Source organism: Pseudoliparis swirei, chromosome 19 (genome assembly GCF_029220125.1).
Source record: "Pseudoliparis swirei isolate HS2019 ecotype Mariana Trench chromosome 19, NWPU_hadal_v1, whole genome shotgun sequence".
NCBI classification, from domain to species: domain Eukaryota; kingdom Metazoa; phylum Chordata; class Actinopteri; order Perciformes; family Liparidae; genus Pseudoliparis; species Pseudoliparis swirei.
The window spans coordinates 7,501,380-7,513,974 of NC_079406.1; the positions used below are offsets into that span (position 1 = coordinate 7,501,380).

General features: G+C 43.0%; 1 protein-coding gene across 1 annotated transcript in view; it reads left to right on the forward strand.

Annotated features, from left to right (window-relative positions):
- The first annotated feature begins 341 nt into the window (after positions 1-341).
- LOC130210108 (GDNF family receptor alpha-4-like) overlaps positions 342-12,595 on the forward strand; it is a 51,653-nt gene continuing 39,399 nt past the window's right edge. Inside the window, exon 1 of the mRNA XM_056440089.1 lies at positions 342-836. Coding sequence (XP_056296064.1) covers positions 797-836 — 40 coding nt within the window. The 5' untranslated portion in view covers positions 342-796. The remainder of the gene's footprint in view (positions 837-12,595) is intronic.

The window sequence follows — 12,595 nt, forward strand, 5'->3', positions numbered from 1 at the left end:
ATATTTGTGGTTTTATGTTGTGCTCTTTGGCCCTGATTTCAAAAGCCACTTGATTCCATCCAATGCTAATTGTTTTATGTTTGAACTAAATGTCATTTTTTCCCCTTCTTGTTTAAATGCACTTCATGAATCAGACTATATACTCAGTTCTAATGAACTCAGTCCTGACTGTCCCTAAAGGTGATGGTGATCTAAGGAGGAAGAGGAGGAGGAGGAGGGTGAAGAGGAGTAGGAGGAGGAGGGATATCGCCAGTTAATAACCTCAGCCTCCTCTGACTGTCAGCATCATGATCGCAGAATGTACCGGGACCCCCGTGACCAGCGGAGCCGCGTCGCGTTAACTGTCCGCGGGCAGAGCTGCATCCCCCCGGTGACGCTTGACATTTCCTCCATCCAGTAGTTGGGATATATTTTTCTCTCTCCCCCACCAACCCCACCCCATTCCCCACTCCCCCAAAGCGGCGCTACGGTGGAGCTGGAAGTCTTTTGGCACCAGGACAACCTCACACTCAAGAGGCTGCCTCTCTCCGACGCGCGTACTTTGCTCACCCGGTCCTCCCGCTGAGGATTTGAAATTTAAGCGACCCGCTCTCGTCCGCGGGCAACGAACAGAGGGGCGACCCGGAGGCGTGCAGTGGGCGCGGCGGTGAATGTAGCGGCAAGGCTTGGGCTGTCCGTCTGCAAGGGCGCACGGCGGTGCTGCTGGACCGGAACACACCAAGTCTCTCGTGCCCCGTGGTTACACCCCCGCCATCCCCCCCACCGCCACCTCTCCGGTGTCCCGGACACTGCAAACATGTTTCTCGTCGGGAGTGTGCTCGCGCTCTTCCTCTCAGGTACGTTTACTGATTTTACTTTTACAATTATAAAAAAAGAAGAAGAAGAAAAAACTCTTCTGTTTGGTAAAAGGTTTAAAAATAACGTTTTTTTGTCGAGATGGCGCTTTCAGTCACAAGTTGGATAGACATGAGGATGCTCGAGTTGCTCCGAGGTGTAGTTATCATTTCTCCGAGGTGCGCTTAAAAAATATATATATATATATATATATATATTTAGGGATCGTTCTGGTCAATGTCACGGTATCGGAGCCACGGGGCGATAGATGGGAAAAAGTGTATGTTTGTGTGACTTTGACTTGACTTTATTTGATATGGACATCACATGTAGTGGCATTATAATTGTAACATATACATTTATCTATAATAACTGCACTATGTTAAGTGTTCGTAGCGAAACGCACACAGGAGGCTTTTTAAAGAGAATACATCCACAAATACATACAGATACTGGACATACACACATTACAAGTGTTTTTACAAGGGTGTGTGTGTGCGTGCGTGCGCGCGCGCGCGTGTGTGTGTGTTTTCCTACCCAAGTTTTAGCAGAGTAAAACATTTGTTTTCGTTTTTTCATTGTGCAGTTTCAGAATATTAAAATTATGCACGTATATTTTTGTCTCAATAATTCCATTTTTGGCTGAGGTCCTGTGATCTTAATTCGAGCAATCCAATTAATATCTCAAGGGATTTTTGTTTTCATCATCAGAAGCGCCACTAGGCTCCGCCCTTCCAGCTGCGGACTGAAACAGACCCACAAACCCTCTTGCAGGACGGGTTTGGGTTGTTTGTTTTATAGCTCTGATAATTCCTCAGAATACAAACATATATTTAAATTTAAAGTTTACACATATATTGTTGCTAAAAATGAGCTTGTCTTCGGATCAGTTTTGAAACTATTATCATTTGTTTTGCTATTTTCGTCTCATTCATATTTTAAATAGAGCGCCTGTCAGCATTAATGAACATATTTAGTTGTTTGTCTCCGAAAAATCTCCAGTAAGACGTCCATTGATTTCAGGGGCCCATAGTTTATTTGTGTGTGTGCAAAGAAAGTGTCAATCAAGGTTTGAAGATTTTGAAGGGATATTTCTCCATCGTGCCTCCACACTTGTATCTCCAGTTTTCTTTGAATCTTGTTTTTTATAAATGCTCTATATAGATCTATAGACCGTAACAAAACAAAATTATGCAAACGTTATACATTATATAAAAATAATTTAAGATATTAAAGATTAAATCATTGCAATAAATGGTTTCTTGTACACTCACAAGAAAAAACCTTTTCTCAAAAGGTTAAAAATATCAAATCAAATGCGTTAAGTCTGTACCGCTCTGCATTGACATTTACGCTGCTTGCCGATGACCAATTTGTAATTAAGGAACTTGCCGTCTGGCGTGAGCGTGGCGCTGTCCTGATGATGACCGCGTCTAGTTTATTCCTTTGTGTCTCAGTGTGTTTTATATGGTGTTGCTGTGTTTGGGAGCCTGTGTGTAGCCACTGAGAAGTCAGAAAAAAGAAAAAGAAAAGGGTGGGTGTCTTTACAGCACCATAAACTCACTGTGAGAGAACTCCTCTATTGTTTATTGCACAATAGCAGCGTTTGGTAAAGGCTTAAACTCCGGACAGGTGTTTAAGGCAATGAGCTAAAGGGTAATTTTAGTGAGTGTCCATTGTTCTATATTACGTACTTTACTACATACATTACAGATGGGTGAGTGTAAAGAGGCAGAGCTACCAAAGCCGGACAAAGACACACAGACCGGTACCTCGCTCTCTGATGTTGATCGTTGGGAGTGACCATTGGGAGTGAACGTTGGGATTGACCATTGGGCGTGACTGTTGAGATTGACCGTTGGGAGTGATCGTTGGAAGTGATCAATGGGAGTGACCATTGGAAGTGATCGTTTGGTTGACCTTGGAAGTGATCGTTGTGAGTGACCTTGAAAGTGATCGCTGGGAGTGAATGTTGGGAGTGACCATAGAGAGTGACTGTTGGGAGTGACTATTGGATGTGACCGTTGGAAGTGACCGTTGGAAGTGCTCATTCGGTTGACCAAGGAAGTGATCGTTGGGAGTGACCTTGGAAGTGATCGCTGGGAGTGACCATGGCTGAACAGAGGGACACAAGCTGCTCAGTAGCTGAAAAATCATACAGGTAGAACCAGATTTGTCAGTGGGCCAAAAACTCTTTCCTGTGAAGGATTTATGCAAATCATTCGAAGGCCTAAAGATAAGATAACAGCCGTGGATCACATTCCACAATATTGAAATGGAGAGGCACGAGTATGAAACTGATTGGCTCCGTAACCAATCCCAACGAGGTGGTCCATTCAAAGTGTTCTCTTCTCCGGCTGTTTCGTCAAGATTCCGAGCGCTTCCCACTCGCAGCGCTTCGACGAGGCACGCCTATGTTTCTTTCACGGTGGGAGGTCGTCTGACCTACTTAAAAAGATGGAGTCTAACAGGATGACGAATGACTTTCTGTTTCAACCGGACTTTGCGTGCCAAAAACTGCCATCGATCATTACGACTCAAATTGACTTCATGTTTTTATTATTATAATTTCTTTGTATTCCTTAACATCTAGACACGTAATTCACGAATATACACATGAATATATTTAATCTGTCAGTTAGGATCTATACGGGGGAGGGGGGTCTTGTTGTCGTCCATCCACGGTTAATTTTGCATCCTGCTTAGCCGGTTGGCCCAATGGTGGTGTTGTTGGGCTCGTTTGTGACCATGTGGTCAAGGACCTCTCACGCTTGCGGTGATTCCCGCTTCTCGAAAATGTATTGACAGAACGGGAGCAGGTTGCAGACGGCACATCGGTTGTGTCAGACATGATTCCCCGCGAGAAACAATTAGTATTCCTTCAATCAGACATGACAGCAGTGGTCGGCGCGGACGCACTTGGTGGAGATCTGTACCTTTCTAGTTAGCAGTAGCGCCGGAAGGGTTTTGCACTTTGCACTTCCACCGCTTTGAGTGGAAGACGTTCTAACCACGCACAGCGCTCTCGAGGCAGCTCAGGTTGGTGGAAGATTGAGTCATGACAGTCCGACTAGTATAGTGAGGAGGTTATCGCATCAATAAAGTTCACACCAATTTCCATGCACATTTGTGTGTTTATTTTCCTCCTAAACACACATGTGGATATGTAGTCATTATTTCTCCTCAATGTATCATATAAACCGATATACCCCCCCCCCCCCGGTAACAGCACCACACCTCCTGGTTGGGAATCAGTCGATTGTATCACTGCTGTAGCAGGACTAATGAATTCCCCTACAGTGGTTTTGCTGCAGCACGACCCCGCTGTGTTCATTAGCCGCAATAATGGTTGTCCAGCTTGTAGTGACACTTTAATGTGGAGTGACAGGCTCATATATCTCCCTGTCTCCCTCGCCTCAGGTTATCCCCTTCCCCCTCCCCCAACCCTTGTCTCTCTTTCTCTCCATCTCTCCCGCAAACGCTTTCAGGTCGCGTCTGATTTTCCGTTCTTTTTTCCTTTTTTTTCATTCTCCAATCTCAATCTAAATTCCCCCTCTGATTCAGCGGCGCGTCAGAATAAATTGTTCAAGTCGTTCAATAAGGAAGCGCAGTCAACCGGCGTGCAAACACATTCTGGGCGGCGGTGGTTGACGTCTTATCGGTGCACAGGCAGGCAGGTGTGCGTGTTTGTGTATATTTTGAGAGGTGGAAGGGTGCGTGACAGGAGTCATGTTGAAGTGGGTTTTTGAAGACCTATACTGATGCTGATCCTGAGTGTTTACCTGCTCCTCTTAGGTTCCCCTCAACCTACAGTTTCCCTTTTTGGTTCCCCTTAAAAGCCTTAAAAACCTAAATCAGCTTCTTTTTGAAAACCAATCTCAATCGCACACATCAAAGCGTCAACGATGGAGTTAATATTGACTTTTTGTACAAAATTTATTGGAAATTTTCCTTTCATTTCTGAAAATGCTGCACGGTGGTTTGATGGCTAGTACCGTTGCCTGTCAATGTGAGTGTAAATGTAAAGGTCAGCGCTGGGATAGTCTGTCAACCTGCTCACAGTCACTAGACTACAGTATGTACCCCAAGATACTAATTACCTGGCGGTAGCAATATGCTTTCCTACGCCGTGAGCTGTTGTTTAGTTTTCGTCCAGTTTACCTGACGGCTAGTTAGGTAGCTAACGTTAGCTTGCTAATTCCATCATGTTTTCATGCTAACGTTAAGATTAGTTTATACTCCCTGGGGTGTAGCCGGTCCAGAAAATGACGTAATCACGGCCAGTGTGTGAGCGCCGTGACCAAGTGCAATGTTTTGTACCATTGTGGTGGGCCCAATCACCCGACATTCACAAGCAGTCGACTGATACACAGAAAAAACTCTTCTATACAAAGAAATGCAATTGGTTTTTAAATGTGCTAGAAACAGGAGGTCTTAACATTTTTCGTGAAGCCAAATCAAATAGTTTACAGGATATTCAACCTTTATTTCTTTATAATACATGTACCACTTTTTTAATTACAGGGTTTGTACAAAGGCAATAAAGTAGTCCATGAATATGAAATATGAGTTTACAGAGAATTACAATCCCCCTTGTCATTTATGGTTTTTTGCAGGTTATGGTCTATGGGCATATCGATGAGTCACACTCTTTGTCTTTTGGATTCTTTAGAGAGTGTACAAACCTCCATTCATGCTCGGAGCTCGCTATAAACAAAGCTTTAGACTGGTAGCAACACAATTTGCAGAACAGCTGGTGGTTATACTTTATATTGAGAGATGTGTGTCTGTGGGGTTTTGTGGAGTTCTTTTCACCGGTCTCTAGTGGGCGGGAATCTGTTACTTCACACATTCTCATGCACCAATTGCAACATTTGAAACATCTGTCAATCAAATAGGATTAAACTGCACCGACATATGAAGCCGATTAGTTGTGTGTTAAACCGTCCATTCTGTTTCATTATCCGAACCAATTATCCTTTTTCGGGTCGCGGGGCGCTGGAGCCGATCCCAGCTGACGTTGAGCGAAGACGGGGTTCACATGGACAGGTCGCCAGTCCATCTCAGGGCACATATAGAAACAGACAACCAATCACACTCTCATTCACACCTACGACCAATTTAGAGTCCAATTAACCTGAGCTGCATGTCTTTGGACTGTGGGAGGAAGCCGGAGAACCCGAAGGGAACTCACGCTGCCACGGGGAAAATGTGCAAACTCCACACAAAAGGACCGCCCAGATCGGGATCCGAACCCAGGGCCCTCTGAGGTGACTGTGCTAGCCACTACACCACTGTGCAGCCCTAAGCTGCTAATACATAAACATGTTTTTTTTCTTACTCATAATAAGATTTTTCTTTATTTATTCATGACTATTTAATGATATAGGGGAAAAAAGCTTAATTCAGGAAAACATTTATCAAAACCATCCTTCTGTTTTCTCACATACGCCATTCAATGCACATGTGCATCTAAGATAGTTACCCCAAAGGAGAGGGAAAAAACGTTCTTTACATGAATAATAATAATGAAAACAAAGAGCGATACAAGCCTATTTACCTCCAGCTTGTAACGCAGGCTTTCTGTTAAACATTTACCGTCTTCCAGACTGAACTCGGATAACCCTGATGACATCACAATGGTTATTTGTGGCACAGCGAAAATAATTAGCAAACCCAAATGTTGCTGAAAAGCTCACGACAAATATACAAAGCTAGCCAGATGTTATAGCAATAGTGAGTCCAAACATCTTCCAGAGCTTCTTTTTATTTCCTCTCCTTTGTTCAGTTTACCTTTGTTCACTTGCACACAACTTCATCGGGCGACTGTGGCTCAGTGTCAGAACAGGGTCGTCCGTCAATCACAGTGTCGGAGGTTTGATCCACGGCGCTGCTAGTCTATGTCGATGTGTCCTTGGGAAAAACCCTGATTGCTCCAAATTGCTATGGTAGCCCCTTCTATCAATGTATGGATGGGTGTGAATGGGAGAATGATGTCATATAGTGTTCAAGCGGGTGGTTGCAAGACTAGTAAAGCGCTATACAAGTAAAACCATTTACTATTTAATGTCCTCAGGCAACAAAAAAAGAGGGATTCTATAACAATATTGCAAATGCAATATTAGAATATTCCCCATCAAGTAGCCCTTACAGCAGCGGGGGGGGGGGGGGTCATTCGGCGGGCTACAGGGGCTCCACCTGTTAAATCCCTGTAGCGTCACTTTTATTTTCCTTTGCACATAATAGCACAAGAGTCTCATGTCATTTCAGAAACCCAAATTGCTCCACATTGGTATGTGAATGAGTATGAATGGTTAGATATAGTCCCAGTGGGCAGATTGCACCTTGCATTGTTGCTCCTCTCATCAGTATATGAATGGGTGTGAATGGGTGAACGATGTCATGCATTGTTAAATAGCTTTGAGTGGTTGGAAGACTAGAAAAACGCCATACAAGTACAGTCCATCTAGCATTCTACCAAGAAAACTTGATTGAAGAAGGAAAATAAAGCTCTTTATGCTAGCAAGCTTGCTACTGGTCATTTAGCTAGTGTGTTAGCTTAGCTTCGTCTTGAGACAATAAGTCAACATAGTTTATTCAGAAGTACGATCGCCTTCTGTCTCAGAACTGTCATTTACTTACTTAGGAAACACCTGGCTAATACGCTTTGATAGCCTCCTCCAGTCTGGACTCTTCGGCTCTCCAGTCCCTCAAAAGGTCAACAAGTTCAAGAAATCTCGCACACGTCAATGTTCACCGAGTGGACACGGACGACAGCGTGGATCTGATGATCAGCTCGTTAATCCACTAACCGCCGCAAACGCTGAACACGTTTTCAGAAGTTGAGTAGCGCTTGATGTGACCAGTGTGCTAAAGTAAAAAAAAAAAAATGAATGCAATGGATACAAAGATGATCGTGGTCTTACTTTAGAAATGACCTCATCGCCCTGGCTCTGTTCATAGCACATATAACACACACAGGTGTCAGGTGTTTGGAAGTGTGGGCTGAAGGCTATCTCACCGTGCAATTACTGAAGGTTCCACAGCGCTGCAGGGGTGTGTGTTTTGAACCACACGAGTGCCTCAGTCAGTAGAGAGAGAGAGAGAGAGAGAGAGAGTGAGAGATTGTCTTATCTGTATTGATCTCCGGTGACAGGCGACGACGTCTATGAAGAGCAATGAAGCCCGAGAAATGAGCATCATAAACCTACTTTAATGATAAGTGTGAAAAGCTGCTCGGAATAGGAGCGGCGATCAGCACGGGTGAGATAAAAAAGAGCCAGAGAGCCAGGGAGAAGGAGAAGGAAAAAGAGGGTGTGATGTGAGAGAGAGCCAATGGCCGATACGCCCCTGAATTTAAATCTGACTAAAATGACTCAGTAACGTCATTCAACATGTCTACATTGTGACGTGAAGTGTGTGGGAGGGGAGGGGAGGCTCTAATGAACCGGTGGCATCTGTCTCGGGGAAAAAAACCACTCATTCAAGATCCACGGAAACAGTCCAAACCTGGGCAGAGCGGGGGACATTCCCTCTGTCGCTGCACATGGTTAAAAAGAGCCGTCCAGTTCCTGATCCTGAATACTGACATCACACAGACTTTTTAAGTGATCATCAACAAACCTACCTGCTCAAACACCAAGAGCTCCATCATCTAACCCATATAGTGTGTATACGAAGTGGACGTAGTCCTCGGGGTGGTTGGAAGGAAGTAAGCCCGCCCTAAAGCATACCCTGCTTGATGGTCTGTTTGACTCTTAATGGACCATCATTTACTAAATGAACATCATGCTGTATTGAAGAAGACTTGAAACTAGAGATTGAGAGCGTAAACTCCTGTTTACAATGTTTAATGAGAGAATACATCTTGAGAGAAGGAGAGTCATTTTCTTATAGACTCCTATACAACCAGAGGAGTCACTCCCTGGTGGACATTAGAGAGAATGCACGTTTTAAGACACTTCTGCATTGGCTTCACTTGGCAGAACCGGAGGTTGTCGCCCCGGTCTTAACACAATTGACGAGATAAATAAATGTAGACACGATCGATATTGGAAACATTAAACAAGATCCATCACCAGAGTGGAACCTCATCATTTTTTGAAAAAGAGAATAGCACACCCAGATGCATATTCAGAATGGACAGACTCGGCGACCATAAACTAGGAATAGAAACAGGTTGTTATCATGAGGTTTGGAAACCCAGAGAAGAGAGCCTGTTCTCACAAAAAGAGACCCAATGGGTTCTATTTGATCTTTGTTTGCCCGATGTATGAAGCTGTCAGAAACAAAGCAATTCCAAAACCAGGTTAGCGGCAGAGACAACAGGTGATGAAACTGTTATCAGAGGAACCAAAATTCATATATTCACCTGCAAAGTATGTAGCCATATCAGAGGAAAGAAAAAGTGAATTAGAACTAGACAGGTTGTATTTATAATCTATTTTATAATGTTATAATTATTTAGAATTGTACTGTATTTCATTTCATTTATCGGCTGTCTATTTATCTGTTTGAGACAATAAGGTTCGATGTAATTATCGAAATTATATTTTATGTGATTGTTGATTGTTCTGCTTTGTCAGCATGTCATTAAAGTTATTTTAATTGAATTAAAAAGAAAGAGAGAGAGAGAGGGGGGGGGGGGAGTCGGCGAGAGGATTAGAAGTGTTGTGAGGTGAGTGAACTGAGGAAATCTATCTTCCTTCTTATGTCACATTTAAAATTAGCAACTCACCTGGCCTCAATCTACCTGGTTCTATCTGATGTGTGTGTGTGTTTGTGTGTGTGTGTGTGTGTGTGTGTGTTTGTGTGATGACGTTCTTTTCAAAGGGTATGGTATATCCAAGAGGGTTAGTTTGGAGGTCTTCTGTGTGTTTTGTTGATGACTGGGATTTGGAACTCAAACACAGGGCCGGCAGATGGTGTGTTGACTTCTGCTTCCATGGCTGTCTGTGTGTGTGTGTGTGTGTGTGTGTGTGTGTGTGTGTGTGGTTGTGTGTCAATAATGAGGAGGCTTTAGATTGAGTGTCGTATGTGTGTGTGTTGGTATGTCCTTACTCAAACTCAGTGTCAGACTGGAGACAGTGGTCCCTGAAGGTACCGCTGCTCTGTGTGGTCAGAGCTAAGGCTGATCCCAGGTCAGCTGCGGCATGACCTCAGGCCCATCTGCTATCATGATGACAGATGTGTCAGAGACTGGCTTCAGATCTGTGGCTGCACCCACAATCCACAGTTAGTCTTTTCCGACAGACTCTCTATTGGCAAGAGGGCCTCTGACAAACATTTAGTTTAGTTCTTCAGATCATAAATATGCTTGGAAGCACTGCATCCATGTTTTCTACTTCCTCCATTTCTGTCTCACGGTAGTGAGGCGTGAGAAAAACAAAAAAATCAAGAGGGGACTAAGCCATTGGGAATAAATCATAATTTTCAACACATTTCAGCAACAACAAAAATCTGTATTAAAGAGGTCGTAGTTTAGTGCTAATCTACTCTAGCCTGCATGGGTGTGACAGTATTTAAGTAAATTAAATAATAAAGTAAATTAGGTAAATACCTCTTGTATTGCCAAATATATAGTATATCTATATGTGTACCATGAGAAATGTCTTCATGAAATAGTCAAAAAGCATTGATGAAGACGTAGATGTTGTTCAAAGCTCTAGAACAAGTCGTCCTAAATAATTATTTTTCAAACTCCGGTTCTGTCTTAAACTTGCATTCTCTCTACCAGCAGGGGGTGACTCTCAGTGAAACGTACTCTCCTTGTCTCTTTAGTTATTCCCTCAGCATCTGTGGTTTTAACTCTGACACGTGTGCTCTTCTCTTTTTTAATAAAGGATGAGGTTCCTCTCAGGTGATGGATCTTGTTTAATTTTGCCAATATTGAACATGTCTACATTTATTTCTCTCGCCAATTGTATTCAGACCAGGCGACAACCCCCTGTTCTGCCAAGTGAAGCCAAAGCAGACGTGTCTTCAAACCTGCATTCTCTCTAATGGCCATCAGGGGGCGACTCCTCTGGTTGTATAGAAGTCTATAGAAAATGACTACTTCTCTCTTGGTTTATTCCATCAGTAAACATGGTAATGGTCTCAATCTCTAGTTTCAGGTCTTCTTCAAGACACCATGGTGTTCATTTCGTAAATAATGGTCCATTTCGAGTCAAATAGGCCGTAAAGCAGGTTTTGCTTTAGGGCGGGCTTACTGTGATTGACAGCTCTCTGCCGCTACAGGGACATATAAGGCATCTCCACGTCGCTCCTCCGCATCCCCGATATGGTCACTTCTGTTCCTTGGTTAAAAATACAACCAAGAGACCTCCACCCAAAAGCCACTCCTCCAAAATGAACGGAAACAACGAACACATTTAAACGTTCGCACTCACCGATGTCAAGCTAGCAGAATGAAGAAAGAAATATGTTCTTATTAAAGTCCTGCGACAGATTTTGATTGAATTTTTTTATCAAAGCATTTCATTTATAGATTCTATGTTGGGTATTCCAGAGAGTTTCAACGAATATAATAATAAATGCATTACCCATGCTCGCCTCAACTGTACTTAAGTATAATCTATATTAAATCCCCGTACATGAATTGGCGTGAGAGTTACTGCTGGTGAAACTTCTTTATTTTCTTTCTTTCAGTGAAAAAACATGAACCAAAACTCTTAAATAATCACCACCTTGTCACCACCATAAGAGCGTTAGCCTCATACGGGTTCATTCAAACTATCACACTTTAAATAAAATGCACATCCGTCCGTAACATCTGTAGCCGTACCGCCAAGTTTGTATTTTACGGTGCGCTTCCTTTTAACATTTCAAAAAAAGAGTCTGATTTAACCCTAAGAGGAAGTGGATTAAAACGTCTCTAAAATTAATAAACCAAAACCAATAAAGCAGATACAAAAGCAGACAATCAACACAAAACAATAAACCTTTCAAGGTGTTATTTACAAATAGAGTACATTGTTACCTTCGCATTGAAAATGCGGAAGGTTATGTTTTGATCGCCGCGTATTTATTTTTTTATGCGTGTTATTCGCCGAACTCAAAAAGAATTAAAAAAAACGCATGAAATTTGGTTGATGATTGGTTGTATCCGGGGACCATTTTTTTAGATTTTTGGGATCGATCGAGTCAAAAAAGGTCAATGTCAAGGCAAGGTCAAGGTCAGAATTCTTTTTTTAGTAGCACAATCAATTTTCCACAATTGGCACAAATAATGCCAAAAATGTTCAAAAATGCATGCCCCAATAGTATGCTGCGAAAGTGAGCGCTTCTCTTGTTATTATTGTTATTGGTCATTCCAATCTGTTTATTAGTGTATGAGGTATGAGAAGAAGGCAAAGGGGAAAGTATACAATTTGCCCTGGGGACGGTACTAAGCGAAAGCAAATATTAAAGAAGTCCTTTGACCCTTTCTCAACATCCCCATCCCGTGGACTTGCTTTTCGAGGGTCGATTCACGACAGTTGGCATCTTGTTGTGTCTCCAGTGTCTGGGTTTTGTATGTGTCTTAAAGCCCGACATCCCAATCCCCCTACAGTTGTCCTACAGGCCTCAAATGACTCATTCTTTTCCAGCATTCTTCTTGTGAAAACCACAAACGGATCACAGTCCCACTTTGCAGAAACACAGGGGCTGGATCTAGCGGCTCCTGTAGGACAAAGGGACTCCGTTGCGAAATGGAAAGACAAATGGGAGGCATTCATCACTGTCTGAGACCTTTGCAACCATTCAGACATTATCCATT